This window comes from Narcine bancroftii, chromosome 10, assembly GCF_036971445.1.
Source record: "Narcine bancroftii isolate sNarBan1 chromosome 10, sNarBan1.hap1, whole genome shotgun sequence".
NCBI classification, from domain to species: Eukaryota; Metazoa; Chordata; class Chondrichthyes; order Torpediniformes; family Narcinidae; genus Narcine; species Narcine bancroftii.
The window spans coordinates 54,501,622-54,517,935 of record NC_091478.1 but is presented as its reverse complement, the minus strand read 5'-3'; the positions used below and the strand labels follow the sequence as shown (position 1 = coordinate 54,517,935).

General features: G+C 37.4%; 1 protein-coding gene across 1 annotated transcript in view; it reads left to right on the top strand.

Moving 5' to 3' along the window:
* The window catches only part of hydin (HYDIN axonemal central pair apparatus protein), a 1,560,590-nt gene that overhangs the window by 35,558 nt on the left and 1,508,718 nt on the right, over nucleotides 1-16,314 (top strand). The window contains exon 3 of the mRNA XM_069900939.1: nucleotides 1,124-1,249. Coding sequence (XP_069757040.1) covers nucleotides 1,124-1,249 — 126 coding nt within the window. The remainder of the gene's footprint in view (nucleotides 1-1,123; nucleotides 1,250-16,314) is intronic.

Here is a 16,314-nt window from a genome sequence, read left to right as displayed (position 1 = left end):
TTTTCATGACAAACTAAATAAATCTTTGCTTGTGTGAATTGCTAATTAACTTCACATTCAAAAATATGGACCAATCTCTCATCTTTAAAATCTCTCTTGCCTTTTTGCAATCCTAACATTCCAGTTGGCAGCCACATTTGAACTTAATGTTGCAGTTGAGCCTAATCATTCTGTATCATTCCCAGCTTTGAGATTTTCACGGTGCATTCTTTGGAATGCCAGTGGTATATTTTTGCTTTCTGTCCATATTTTTTATGCAGAGTGGTGGTCTTTGTTAGCAAATATTTGAACAGGAGTTAAATGGCATTATTTGTGAATGTTAGATCTAGAAAATCAGTTTGTTTTTTTAAGATTCTCTCCAATCTTGTGTTTATGAGTCTGTCATAATTAGAATTGCACTTATTTACTCCCAGCTATTTTTTTAATCTAATGTTTTGATTTAAAGAAAATGGCTTGCATGTCTATAATTTTGTCTATAATTTTGAAAAGTCAGTTAATGAATAATTGGCAGATTTGTGTTAATTTGAATTAAATTATCTAGAACATATTTCTGATGAAGACAGATCATTTGATATATTTTGGATGAGATTAAGATGCAAGAGCAGTTGATCTGTTGGAACAGTATTCTTGTGGTCTTCTCCAGTTTCAGTTTCTAAATAATTTTTTGTTCTTGAAGTATTCTATAGCATTGAGATGCTCAACAGGTGCATCAGGTGCATCTCAACAGGTGAGAAAACAATTGTATTGAGAAATTGAAATGTCTGGGTTTTTTTTCCAGATATTGCACCTGATGCCAGCATTCAATAATGTAAGATTATAACTTTTCTATGTTTGTTTTCAAAGCTTTCAATTTTTTTTGAAGATGAGGTACATGTATCAATTCCTGTACAAATAGTACTCTCTGAATTCTTGAATCCTGGGCACTATGCTTTAAAATGTGCACTTGGAAAAACTAGCTGTTTATTTTCTGGCTTGAGCTTAAAATTGATTTCTTGAACCTGGCAAATATTACACATCAATTCTTTTTACTTGTTACAAACAAGCTGAATTCTTAGTTTAACAGCTGTAATATTTCGTAGAGCTTTTTAAAAAAATTGCAATATTGTATTTTTGTTTTTTTCAGCTGACTCCATCAGCATTCATGAGAGAGATGTCCCTTGATACAAAACAGAAGTTAGCAGATACTCATGAGATGTTTCGTCCTCCTGTGATTGAACTTCTTGACATGACTGACACCACACTGCAGAAGGTACATTTCACTATTCTTGCTGCAGTTTTTGAGTGATTCAGATTCAAACTAGATATGAGATTTTACAGAATCTTCTTTATAAAGTTAACTTTGCTATATTTTTGTTCAGTGCATTCTTGTGGGATGCTTGCTATGACTTGTAGCTAATTTTGTGACAAAACTACATTTGCCCTCACCAGGGCTAAGCTTGGCTGCAAATTGGTGCAGTGATCTTGTAGACTGTACGTTAGTGCCATGGAACAGATGTTAAAGAAATAAAGCCTTGCACTTTTTGCATCTCCTACAGAAGGTCTCTAGTATGATGAACAATTTAAGTATTTTTGAAGTTTAGTAAGAGTTGTAACATAAGAAACAACTCTTAGCCATCATTAACTCTTGCAAATAGTATGGCCATGACAATGTTATGTGTTCAAGTGATGTTGATTGAATATAGTACAAAGAATGACATCCTTCTTCCTCTTTGAAATATCGCCATGGGATATTTAAACATAGGTCGTGCCTTATTTTATCTGAAAGACAGCAGCTCTGAGAGTGCAGTGCTCCCTTGAAACTGGAATGTTAGCCTAGAATTTTGTGCTCAACCTATGGTTGTGGGACTTGTCTCCCAAACTTCATGGCATAGATGCTAGCCATTTGACCCACCAGATGAGAGATCAATTATGCCAATAACAGCACTTTAAGAGAGAAGGAGAGTAATGGATGTGTAAACCAAGAGATGTGTGTATATCTCTCAATATTATGGACATTTTTTGCTTTTTGACTGAAATTAGATGATGGCCAAATAGAAATTCAGTAGGTGAAACAATTTTTTATATACATGTTGGAATGAATATGGCCTCTTGATTATGAATCATTGGATTTTATCCTGCAATTCATTTTGTTTAGATCCAGGTTTCATTCTTTTCTTTAAAAAAAGGATTTACATTTTCAAATTGTAATATTTTGCACAAACTAAATTTCTTCTTTTAATATTTTATTTAAGTTTTAAGAAAATACAAAATATAGGACTCAATTAATGTAATTGCAATAATCTTTGGCTTTGCTTCGCGGACGAAGATTTATGGAGGGGGTAAAATGTCCACATCAGCTGCAGGCTCGTTTGTGGCTGACAAGTCCGATGCGGGACAGGCAGACACGGTTGCAGCGGTTGCAGGGGAAAATTGGTGGGTTGGGGTTGGGTGTTGGGTTTTTCCTCCTTTTAGATTTCAAAAGAAAAGGGGACAGACAGCAGGGAATAGAGGAAGATAAAAAGAAAAAAAAGAAAAGAAAAAGCAACAGGAGCAAGGTTCGACATCTTAGAGTTGTGGTTCTAGTTTTCATTGCTCCTGATGCAAACAGGCACAGCACACAGAAATTTATTTGTTAACCCTTTAGTAGGCAGCTGCTACTGAGAAGAGAGCTCTCCAGCTGTTACACTTTAAGCAGTCTCGTAGGATCTCCGTCTTGCAAGGAGATGCACTGGATAATTATATACTCAAGCAAGATAGTAAGAAAAAGGAATACATCAGCCACATTCACACGTGATCTAAAAGTATAGCATATAGCATTACATGTAGGACAAGCAGCAAACCCCACTCCCATCCCCCAAGCCTGCAGTCTCCATGATTATATATCAAGGTTTAAAAAAAAATATGCTGTTAGAACAAAGGACAGTTTATAATTCTTCAAACTCCTGCACTCTTTGCTTTGACTCCCTCCTTAGGCACCCCAAGGTTGTTCCAGTCAGTACTCGTCTGTTTAAGGCACTGAAGTATAGTACTGCTTTTAACCTTTCACCTCCTCTCTGGACACTGAGTTCCACAAGCTTCTAAAAATCTTGTAAAGGTTTCAATATTCTAAGAGTTTTATAGATTATTATTTCAACAGTTGCAGGAAACATAAAGTTGTAATTGTAGGTGATATTAACTTTCTACATAGTGACTGGGACTCCAATATTGTAAAAGGGCTGTCAAATGTGTTCAGGAGTTTTTTAAATCAGTATATTGAGGTACCAATGAGAGAGAGCACATTACTGGATCTCCTATTAGGGAACAAGACAGGACAGGTGACAGAAGTATGTGACAGGGGGCACTTTAGGTCCAGTGATCATAATGGCATTAGTTTCAAGATAATTATGGATAACGGTGGGTCTGGTCCTCGGGTTGAGATTCAAAATTGGAGAAAAGCCAATTTTGAGGAAATGAGAAGGGATCTGAAAAGCTGGATTGTTTTCTGGCAAGAATATACTTGGTAAGTGGAAGGTCATCAAAGGAGAATTTTTTAGATTACAGAGTTTGTATGTTGATGTAAGGATAAAAGGCAAAGTTAACAGGGATAAGGAACATTTTTTTTGGGAACATTTTTTTGGGTGGGAGATATTGGAGATCTGGTTAAGAAGAAAATAAATGTTTATAGCAACTGGGAGCAAATGAGGTACTTGAGGAGTTTAACAATGCAGGAAAAATCTAAAGAAGGAAATCAGGAGAGCTAAAAGAAGGCATGAAGTTGCTTTGGCAGCTAAGGTGAAGGAAAATCCAGGGGCTTTGACAGGTATATTGAGAGACAAAATTGGACTTCTTAAAGATCAGAGTGTTTGGGTATGTAAGGAGCCAGAAAAGACAGGAGAGATCTTAAATGAGAGTTTTGGATCTATATTTACTCAGGAGAATTGTACAGAAGGAAGTGAAGCAATGGAACCCAAATAGATTAAAGAGGAGGTGCTTGCTGACTTTAACTGAATAAAGGTATGCCTCAAGGGTTGGTGTAGGGTGCATTAAGGTTTGTCATCAATATCAATGTGTTGAATTGGATCCTCAAGTTTGCAGATGACACCAAGATTGGACGTGTAATGGACAGTGAGGAAGACTATCAAGGCTTGCAGATGGATCCAGACCAACTGGAAATATGGGTTGCAAGATGGCAGATGGAATTTAATGTAGACATTTGTGAGATGTGGCATTTTGGAATGACAAACCAAGGCAGGATGTACACAGTAAATGGTATGACAAGTGTAGTAGAACAGAGGGATCTGGGAATACAGAGGTATAATTCCCTGAATGTGGCGTCACAGTGGATAGGGTTATAAAGAGATATTTTGGCACATTGGCCTTAGTAAGTCAAAATATGGAGGTTAGGAGATGGGATCTTGTGGTGAAGTTTATCGAACCTTTGGGGGACAGTGTGTTCTGAATTTCGGATTTTTCTGGATTTCGTAAAACCAGATTTAAACCCACCCGAATTGTAGTGCCGTATCCACCCCCACCCGTTTCCAGTCGCATTGCTGTCTCTCACCCCCCACCCCCCCCACCCTCGCCCGCCCGACTCGCGCTGCCGGTCCCTCGCCCGCCCGACTCGCGCTGCCGGTCCCTCGCCCGCCCGACTCGCGCTGCCGGTCCCTCGCCCGCCCGACTCGCGCTGCCGGTCCCTCGCCCGCCCGACTCGCGCTGCCGGTCCCTCGCCCGCCCGACTCGCGCTGCCGGTCCCTCGCCCGCCCGACTCGCGCTGCCGGTCCCTCGCCCGCCCGACGCGCTGCCGGTCCCTCGCCCGCCCGACTCGCGCTGCCGGTCCCTCGCCCGCCCGACTCGCGCTGCCGGTCCCTCGCCCGCCCGACTCGCGCTGCCGGTCCCTCGCCCGCCCGACTCGCGCTGCCGGTCCCTCGCCCGCCCGACTCGCGCTGCCGGTCCCTCGCCCGCCCGACTCGCGCTGCCGGTCCCTCGCCCGCCCGACTCGCGCTGCCGGTCCCTCGCCCGCCCGACTCGCGCTGCCGGTCCCTCGCCCGCCCGACTCGCGCTGCCGGTCCCTCTCTGTCGTATGATGTTGCTAAGACTTGAGCATCTGAGTTATAGAGAAATGTTAAACAGGTTGGGAGCATTGAGGAATGAGGGGAGAATTGATTTAAATATACAAAATATTGATGGGTATAGATAGAGTAAATGCAAGTATGCTTTCTCAGTGATGTTAGGTGAGATACAAACCAGAGGGCATGAGTTAAGGGCAAATGGGGACAGGTTTGGGGGGAACATTAGGGGGAATTTCTTCACACAGATAGTGGTGGCAGTATGGAATGAGCTGCCAGCTGAAGTGCTGAATGCAAATTCAATTTTCACATTTAAGAATATTTTGAACGGGTTTATGGATGAGCAAGGTGTGGAGGGATAAGGAATGAGTGCAGGTCAGCGGGACTAGGCAGAATAATAGTTTGGCACAGACTAGAAGGGCCTGTATTCTGTGCTGTAATGTTCTATGGTTCTAGAAATGAAGATGAAACATCACACAAATATTGTCAGAAAACTCAATATCTGAAATCAAATAATTTGTTTAAACAAATGAAAATGGCAATATGATTAAAATAAAATGATTGGCTTAACACATAAGTTAAAAACTGCTCAAAATGTTCAAAATTCTTGTGTTACTATGATAAACAGTGATTTGCAAATAGGAATGCTTTGGCCCTTGACGGCTGTTGCAATTGGACTGCAAAATAAATTCTTATAAGTTGAAATGTCATTTTTGATCTTGTTATATGTCAGCTGCCAGTGGACACTCACAGATGAGATTATTTTCCATTTGATCACACCACTTGTCTTGACTTGGCTCAACTTAATGAATAATAACATACTTTATTGAGTTATTAAGAACTGTTAATGGATTAGCATTTTTCCATCTTAAGAACTGGGCCTGCTTTGCTCTGTAAGCAGTTTTATTCCCTCTGAACCCATAAAGACCTTAAGACTTAGGAGCTGAATTATTGAGTCTGCTCCACCATTAAAATCATAGCTGATGAATTTTCCTTACACTCCCATTCTTTTGACTCTCCCCATAACTTTTTACACTCTTACTAATCAATAACTTATCAACCTCTACTTTCAATATACCCAGTGACTTAGCCTCCACAGCGGTCTGTGGCAATGAATTTCATGGATTCATTATCCTCTGAAGAAATTTCTTCTTATCTCTGTTCTCAATGATCATCATTTTATTCTGAGTTTTGACCCTCTGGTTCTAGACTCTCCCACTACTGGAAACATCTTCTCCATGTCCACTCTATCCAGTGTTACAGCACAGACCAGCAGTAATAGAAATTCAACAAGAAAATGGTATATTTAAAAAAAAACAAGAATTTTTATTTATAACTATTGATAATATAAAATATTAACTCTAAATATAATCCCACTAAGTATGTATATGGCAAATCCCAAACCATTACTGTTCAGGCTTGATTCTTAAGAGATCATTTTAAAATTCAGCTTTAGAAATCTTTTGTGTTGAAACTCAGTCTTTAAACTTCTGTTCAAAGCTTTTTAAACTCACAAATTCTTGTTGATTTGCTTTCAGAGAAATATTTCTTCATACAAATTATTTTCCACAAATCCTCCTCTCTTGCATGGAGGTTATGGAAGTTGTACTTTACATGATGAGTTCTTAATCCTAGGCGAGGGTTACATAAAGTGACCATTAAAAAATTTCAAAAAGAAATTTAACTAAACAAATTTAAAATTAATCAATCAATAAGTGCCGATTTTGGTTATATTCTGGATTATCCCCCAATTTGTTACAGTATAGACCATCAGTAATAGAAATTCATCAAGACAATGTATATTCAAAGAGACAATAATTTCTATTAATAACAATAATATAAAATCTTACTCTATTCTAAACATAACCCCACTATGTGCAAATGTGTTGGCAAATCCCAAACCATTGCAGTTCAGGCATAATTCTGAAGAGATAATTTTAAAGTTCAGTCTTAGAAATCTTTTGTATTGAAACTCAGTCTTTAAACTGTTGTTCAAAAGTTATCAAACTCACAAATTCTTGTAGAGTTATATTTCTTCATATGAATGATTTTCCATAAATCCCCCTCTCTTGTATGGAGGTTACAGAATTTGTATTTTATATGATGAGTTCACAAACCCAGGAAAGGGTTGAAAAATAGATACAATAACAAAGACAGAAGACAGAAGAGACAGTGAAGTGGCTCTTTCTCTTCAAACCCATTGATTCTTTGCACCTTTCATAAATAGGACAACACAACAAACAGTACCACTCTCACTGAAGGCTACTGCATTTCTCACTTCAGATGAAACTGATGCTATTAAATATGCCTTCCTGCCATCATAATCAAACGACATGACTGCTGGCTTCTGTTTGAAGTTCCTCTCTTCCAAAGGTTTGCGAGAAAATGCTTCCAGGCTGTCTGCTCAGACCAACAAGCAGAATGGCTGTGTGTGTACATAGGCACTTTCAAAGTAAATTTCATTATTCCAGATTTCAATGGAGAATTGCTGACTTCTCTGAATTAGCAGTCAAATAGTCTCTTTGAGCAAACATTCATTGTCTTCAATATTTCAATGGACAATCACTCTAGGTTTTATTGTTCTGCTTCAGCTGTTATAGCAGACTGATCATCTCTGTGTGTAAGTGTCTCTGTGTAAGTATCTAACTCACAAAGATCCTTTACTAAAAATAATATATTTATAACTTAAAGATTATGAGTAACATAATTCTGTAACATCTCCTTCCAATGGAAGAAATTTTGTGCTTTTAAGAACAAAATTTTAAGATGCAATATCTACAATTTCTTATAGATATTATTACATCCTAAGGTCATACAACACAGACAATTATGTAAATTTAACATCTTGAAAGGTGATCAACAATCACATTATCCTTGCCTTTACTATCAATAAATCATATTCTTGCAAAATATAACTCCAATTTAATAATTGTCTACTTTTATTTTTCATTTTACTCAATGGATTGTGATCAGTGTAAACCACAATAGGACCCATAGCACTGCAAATGTAAACCTCAAAATGTTGCAAAGCCTATACAAGGGACAATGATTCTTTGTCAATAGTGGAAGAATTCTTTTGGTGTTGATTGAATTTCTTAGATATGTAACCCACTGGATGTTCAATGTTATCACAGTCACTTTTTTTGGTAATAGGACAGCTTTCGTCAATTCATCACTAGCACTGACTGCTAAAGAAAATGGAAAATCAGGTGACTTAAGCATAGGCTTGTGACATAAAGTTTGTCAAATGCTTCCTGACAAATGTTCGTCCAAATAAACTTTTCACCCTGTTTTAAAATCTGCTTTCAGGTGGCCACAATACCTGACTGTAAAGCCGCCTGTTCTACCCCAATGCGGCTGTCAGGTGGCCACCTGAAAGTGGAGAACCTGACCAGGAGGAGCACTTATCTAACCCTCTTTGGATAGGTATATTCGACGAATCGAAGAATCCCCCATTGCACGTGAAAGCAGCACCAGGCAAAGTGGCTCGCAGCTTTCAGATGCCTAGCAGTCCCACTGCCTGACGGTTCCCCAACGCAGGACTCTAGGGCTTGGGCGGCCGGCGTGGGATGTCAGCACCAAGGCAGCTGGCATGGGACACCCTGACATTCCACGCCGGCTGCCCTAACGCTGACGTCCCACGCCAGCCGCCGCAGCCCTGACATCCTGTGCTGGCCGCCCCAACCCTGTTGTCCCATGCCATGGGGCTGTCAGGCAGAGAGGAGGGGGCATTCGGCAGCGGGGAGGTGAGCTGTCAGGCTGCCCCTGCCCCGACTCAGGAGCTGGCGTTTGCTCCGTGGCACCTCTCCCTGCTTCAGACCTTTCAGGTAGCAGAACACCGCCTTCAACGCTGCACCTGAAAGTCCCTTTGCAGATACCCGGAGCTGCCCCGGAGCTGCATTCTCCAGGTGATTCCACCTGAAAGCGGCTAAAAGTTAGTCAAAGGAATGGCGATTTCAGCAAAAGTTTTACAGAACTTTATATAATACCCTACCATTCCTAAAAATCTCCTAACCTCTTTCTTACCCATGGGTATGGTAAACTTGGAAGCCATCTAAACTTTTGCCTGAACAGGTGCCAATTTTCCTTGACCAACAGCATAACCAAGATCTGTAACTGTAGCATTACAAAATTTGGTTTTAGCTAAGGTTTGCTTCTTAATCTTTATTGAATAATTTGTCTAATGCAAACGTATGTGCTTCCCAGGTATCATTCCCTGTTGATCATTCTTTGAAATGTTCCTGGAACATTCTTCAATCCAAATGGTAGAACATTGTATTCATATAAACCTGACAGGATTGTGAATGCAGAAATTTCCCTACCTCTCTCTGTTAAGAGAACACACCAGCATCCTTTTAATAAATCCATCTTCATAAGAAGATGGATTACTCCAACCATGTCCACACAATCATCAACCCTAGGGATAGGATAAGCATCTGTCTTTGTTACTGCATTCACATTTCTATAATCAGTGCAAAATCTAACTGTCCCATCTGATTTAGGTACCAGGACACCAGATGAACTCCACTCTGAAGTAGAATGTTTAATGATGTCATTCTTTAACATGTATTCAATGTCTTGATTTATCAGTTTACATTTTCCAACATTCATTTGATATGGATGTTGTTTGATAGGTTTTACATCTCTAACATCAACATCATGGCAGCTATTGAAGTTCTTTGAGGCCCATCTGGAACAAGTTCCTAAATTTTAAAATTAACTGTTTCATTTTTTCCTTTTCCTGGGTCTGCCGTTGAGCCAACTTCTCATCCAAATTCTGCAAAATGCTTCAATTAGACACCTGAACTGGAACAATGTTTTCTTTAAAGTTACCCTCACAAGAATTAGCTTGTACCTTCTCATGGTCCATAACCTCCTCAATTTTGTCAATAACTAATACCTCTGGTGAAAGCTGCTTCTTGCAAACATTCAAAATCTCAAAATAAGGTTTTAACTTGTTAACATGGCAACTATATGGTTTATGTTTCCGATCAGGTGTTTTAACTACATAATTAACTTCATTTACCTATTTCATAAAAATTTTGGCCTTAAAGAATTAAAATTTATTGGGAACAGAATTAACACTTTATCTTCTAGTTTAAAACATTTCTCTTCCTTTTAATCATACAGACTTTAATTTTATCTTGAGCCATTTTCAAATTCTCCTCAGCTATTTTACAAACTTTTTGCAAACAATCTTGAAACTTTGAAACCTAATCTAACAAATTCAACTGAACATCCTTTTTAATCTTGAAGTTAGAGGGCCTTTAGCAACTTGAAAGGCCCTCTAACTTCATATCCAAATACCAACTCAAAAGGACTAAAACCAAATGATTTTTGTACCGGCTCTCTCACTGCAAACAAGAACAAATGGGCACCCTTATCCCAATTGTTCTCATTCTCACAACAATAGGTCCTCATCATGAATTTTTCGGGTCGAATGGAATCTCCAAGGCTTCTTGAGTTTCTGGATGATATGCAGAAGACATGATTTGTTTAGGTCTCAATTTATAAACTAACTGCTGAAACAATCCTGACATAAAATTATTCCCCTGATCTGAATGAATCTATTTAGGCAGATCAAATAAAGTGAACAATTTTACAAGAGCACTCACAGTTTTAGCTTTAATACTTCTAAGTGGTATTGCTTCTGGAAGCCTGGAGGCTCTACATGACAGTTAACAAATATTCATTCCCAGTTTCCAAAAGCAGGAATAAGTTTTGAAGGAGCCACTGTAGGACCTTGATTAGGTTTCCCTGCAAGCGGACAAATGTGACAAAATGTCCTATCATCTTTTCTCAAATTAGGCCAATAAAATTGTTTCATTGTATTATTGATTTTGTTCTGAACTGTACGTGACGAGCAGCAATAGGCAATGAAGTTGACAGTGCTTAATTTTAAAATACAATTTTATTTCTTACTCTTAAACTATAGTCTTAAATCTTAACTATCCTTAACACTAAATCTATCCCCAACTACGCGCAGGTGTACACATGTATGAGAAAGTCAAACCATTACAGTCCAGGCCAAAATCTAGAAAGTTACTTCAAAGTTCAGTCTTTCAAATTCAATGTTGAAGCATAGACCTTTGAAATTTGATGCCCAGATTAATGTTAAACTGATGGAAAGACTGAATTAATGTTAAACTGATGGAAAGACTGGAGTTATGGCTGCTACAGATTCACAAATTCTCCTTGCATTGCCTTTGAAGAAATGTCCAATGACACAAGCTGTGGTCCTTTTGTGTCAGTAAGACTCGAACTGGGCGGCCTACACAAAGCTTCCAAGACTCTGGCACTTGTCTCTCCAAGTAACTTCACTGTTAGTCACATTTAAAATGAAGCACTTTGCTTCCCAAAAGACCCCTTGGCCCAGTCATTCACAGAACATGCTTTTCTTTGAATTAAACAAAAATGGCTGGTCACAAGAGCAACTTCATAAAGCTGTTTTCTCTTCAGCAGTCAGAGTGGTTCTCCCTTGCAAAATCACAATGTCTTTGCAAATGTATCAAATCTGGAACAGACTATGACAAGCCTTCCATCAGTTCTTCCAACGTATTGAATTGTCACTGGGCTGTGGTTGTGCTTATGTGAAATGTCAACTGTAATCATTCAGTTTCTCTGGTCTATATTATCCCTTGCTGTGATAATCCCATTTTACTAAAACTGGAGCTCATAGTAATACCCCATAATGACCACCTAAAGGTGTACTATGGGCTAAGGTTAAAACTTCAACCCTAATAAGCTTTAAGCTCTACAACCTGGTACGCAACTTCATTGACAGGGATATCATATGATCTCCACTTCCTCATCAATACACCTTCCTTGAAATAATATCCAACTGGCACTTTCTTAAATTTGTTAGCAGAGAGAGCCTTATTTCTCACTTCAGTAACATCAGGATCTCTGTTCTGCTTCTCTATAAGCTACTTTTGAGATGATGACAAAACATTTGGCAGATCACTACAACCTGATTGCTGCTGTGCACTGTCTTCACTGGCAAGCTTTTTCACCATCACCTACATTTCTGCACAAGCTAGGTATATATCCAAATCTGTCCCATCAATGACTGGCTTATCTATTAATTTCACTGCAGGGACATCTTTCTTCTTCCTTCTTTGGCTTGGCTTCGCGGACGAAGATTTATGGAGGGGTATGTCCATGTCTGCTGCAGGCTCGTTGGTGACTGACAAGTCCGATGCAGGACAGGCAGGGCACGGTTGCAGTGGTTGCAAGGGAAAATTGGTGGGTTGGGGTTGGGTGTTGGGTTTTTCCTCCTTTGTCTTTTGTCAGTGAGGTGGGCTCTGCGGTCTTCTTCAAAGGAGGTTGCTGCCCGCCGAACTGATGCACGGTTTGAGGCGATATCAGCCCACTGGCGCTGGTCAATGTGGCAGGCACCAAGAGATTTCTTTAGGCTGTCCTTGTACCTCTTCTTTGGTGCACCTCTGTCTCGGTGGCCAGTGGAGAGCTCACCATATAACACGATCTTGGGAAGGCGATGGTCCTCCATTCTGGAGACGTGACCTACCCAGCTCAGTTGGATCTTCAGCAATGTGGATTCGATGCTGTCGGCCTCTGCCATCTCGAGTACTTCGATGTTGGTGATGAAGTCATTCCAATGAATGTTGAGGATCTTTACCTTCTGCCAAATCATTTCCTAATAACAACAAAATACCTTCCACTGGTAAACTTGATCTGACCCCTATCTTAACAAGTTGATTAACTAATACTGATTTAAACATAATCTTGTGCAGAGGTATCAACTCTGGATCACGCCCCAAACCTCAAATCAAATTCATTTCACCCATGGCAGTTTTATCACCAAACTTAAAAACACTGTCTAACATGAGTGACTCGGTGGCTCCAGTATCTCAAAGGATTTTTACTGTCTCCAGTAATGACCCTTCCTTTAACAAAACCTTATCCTCTGATACGAAAGGTTCAAATTCCTTCCTAATTTTACCAGCAGGGGTGGACCTTTCTTTACTTCTGTGTTTCATCTCTTTGAATACAAACATCTGGTGTTGCTTCCTTTTCTTTATTTTTCTTTAACACAGGATAATTTGCGATTATGGGAGCAGGTTTCTTATAATAGTTGCACAATGGACCTGAAGGTTTTTTCTTTTCTTGCCTCCCTTCTTCTTAACCTCTAGCACTATTTCTCTGTTTATTTTCTACCCTATGTGGATATTTCATATTACCCTTTTGGAAAGGTCTATTCCGTACAAATCTACCCTTGAGTTAAAGCATACTCATCTGGCAATTTAGCAGACTCTTGCCAATTTGTCACTCCCTTCATACTTTTATGTCATTAGAAAGACACCTTTTAATTTCCTCAACTAACATTAACTCTTTTAGTCTGTTATAGTCACCATTTATTTATTTTGATGTCCACCATCAGTCAAAACACACAGCTTTATCATAAGCAAAATCCATATAAGGCTGATCCACCAATTTTTAAAAAATTCCTGGATTTTGTCTATAAACCTCTGGAACCAATTCATAAGCCTTAAGCACAGCTTACAGAATCATAATCAGCGACTTGTTGAATTGTAAGGGCAGAATAAGCTTGCTGAGCCTTCATTTTAATTATGCTCTGTAACATGAGGCGCATTTCAGACTCTCAGAAACTTTCTCAAAATGCTGAAAATATTTATCAATATCAGCCTCATTAAATAGAGAAACTAACCACCTCACGACTGGACATAAAACTCACGAGAACCAAGAGATTCTTTGCCGAATCTTAAATAAGATCAAACTCAAGAATTGAATTGAGATTGATGATGACCAAGTGAATAAGGATCTCAAAGAAGCTTCTTATACCTGAATGAGCTATAATTGAAGTTATGTTAATAAGATAATATTATTAAATTAGTTTAATACATACATCTCAAAAGAAGGGTGAATTGGTGGTGGTTTTAGCTTTAGATGCTGAGAGAACTTTTGATAGGCTGGAATGGAATTATTAATTTAAGGTGTTGGAAAAGTTTGGTTTCAGATCTTTATTTATTAATTGGGTCAAAACTTTGTATAAAAGTCCTTCTGTCAAGGTTGAATGAATGGACAAATTTCTTCGGCTTTTCCATTGTCTAGATCAAGAAGACCAGGATGACCTTTATCTCCAGCTTTGTTTGTTTTAGCAATTGAACATTATCAGAATTAATAAGACAGGATTCTAGTATTAAGGGTATAAAAGTTTCACAGAAGAGCATAAGATTAATTAATTTGCTGAAGATGATTTGGCTTACATAACAGATCTTATAAATTCTTTGCATTTTTTGTACACAAGATTGAAAGAATGGGGTAAAATATTAGGCTATAAAATGAATTGAGACAAAAGCAAAATTATGCCCCTGGTAAAGGGAGATTATATTCAATGTAAACAATTCATTAAATATAAATGGTCAGAAAATGGAATTAAATATTTGAGGATATGAATTGATAATTATTTAAATAATTTATAAAAGTTAAATTATTTACCTTTACTTAATGAAAATAAAGATGATGTAAATAAATGGAATGATTTAACTACAACCTGAATACGTAGAGAAAATTGTTATGAAAATGAATATCTTTCCAAGGGTTCAGTCCTGTGGTATACCTCAAAATTTAAAAAAAGATTTAAATGCAAGTGTTAGGTAGTTTTTATGGAAAGGAAAGATATCTAGAGTTTGTTTAGAAAAATTAACTTGGAAATTTGAATTAGGAGGTTTATAACTCCCTCATTTTAAAAAAAAACTTTATTTATTTGTTAAAAAAAACAAATAATATATGACATATACAACAATTAACCATAAACATGAACGTTATTTTTTATATATAGGAGAGCCATAAAAAAGAAAAAAGAAAAAATATTAAAGAAAAATTAAATATACATATTAAGATCTAATCAATGTAAATTGAAATGTAAATATTCTGAATATAATGACCACTTATTAATAAAACAATTATAATTATCACATGAAACATATGTAATTTTTTCCATTATTAAACAATATTTCATCTCATTATACCATCTCATTATATCAATCATATTTGTATCTTTCCACGTACTAGCAATACATTTTTTCGCTATGGATAAAGCTAAATATACAAAAGTAAGCTGAAACTTATCTAATCCCAAGCCTTTCAAAGGTTGCAAACTACCCAATAAAAATACTGTTGGATCTAAAACTATTTTAATCTTATACAGATATTCTAAAAATGATTGAATTTTCTTCCAAATATATTGTATATGTATACATGACCAATCGGCATGAAAAAGTTCCAACCATATCACCACATCTAAAACACAAGTTTGATTCATGAAAACCATACTTTTTTAATTTTTCAGGTGTTAAATATAATTGATATAAAAAAAATTATAGTTAATCATTGCATAACGAGCATTTATCAATATAGTTACACTATCATTACAAATATCTAACCAATCATCTTTGGAAAAAATAAAACCAGTATCCGCTTCCCATTTACTTTTAGATCTATCCCAACCCTTTTTATCCATACTATCCTGTAATATTTGATACATAGATGAAATATAACCCTTCTCTGGTACCTTCATAAGAAAAGTCTCAAATTTAGTCATTTCAGGTAAAATCATATCTCTCCCAAACATACATCTTACCAAAGATCAAATTTGATAATAAAGAAACAAAGAGTTCTTATCAATACCAAAACCTTCCCTCGTCTGATTAAAAGATAAAAATTTACCCTCTTTAAAACCCTCTCCCAAATTTTTCACACCTTTAAATCTCCATGCAATAAACTTTGATTATATATTGAAAAAGGAATAAGTTGATTATTATACAACGGAGTCAAAGCCGATAATTTAGCCCTAGAGCCTGTCATTTTATTTTTCTTTATCCATAACTTCATTAAATGTTTTAGTATAGGCACATTATATTGTAACAAATTTATATTCCATCTAAACAAAAATTGATGTATTTCAAATTCAGAAATATTTGCCATCTCAATTTTGGCCCAACTAGGAGGCCGTACCAAATCCATCAATGAACTAATAAATTTAAGTTGAGCTGCTTCATAATAATTTTGAAAATGTGGTAAACGTAATCCCCCTAACTCATATTTCCAAGTTAATTTATTCAAAGCTACTCTCGAAAATTTACCTCTCCATAAAAACCCTAACCATTTTATTCAAATCTCAAAAAAAAATATTATCAAGTAAATACGGAATAGATTGAAACAAATATTGTATACGCGGAAAGATATTCATCTTAATTGTATTTATCCTACCCATTAAATTAATAGGTAAATCTTTCCATTTGATCAA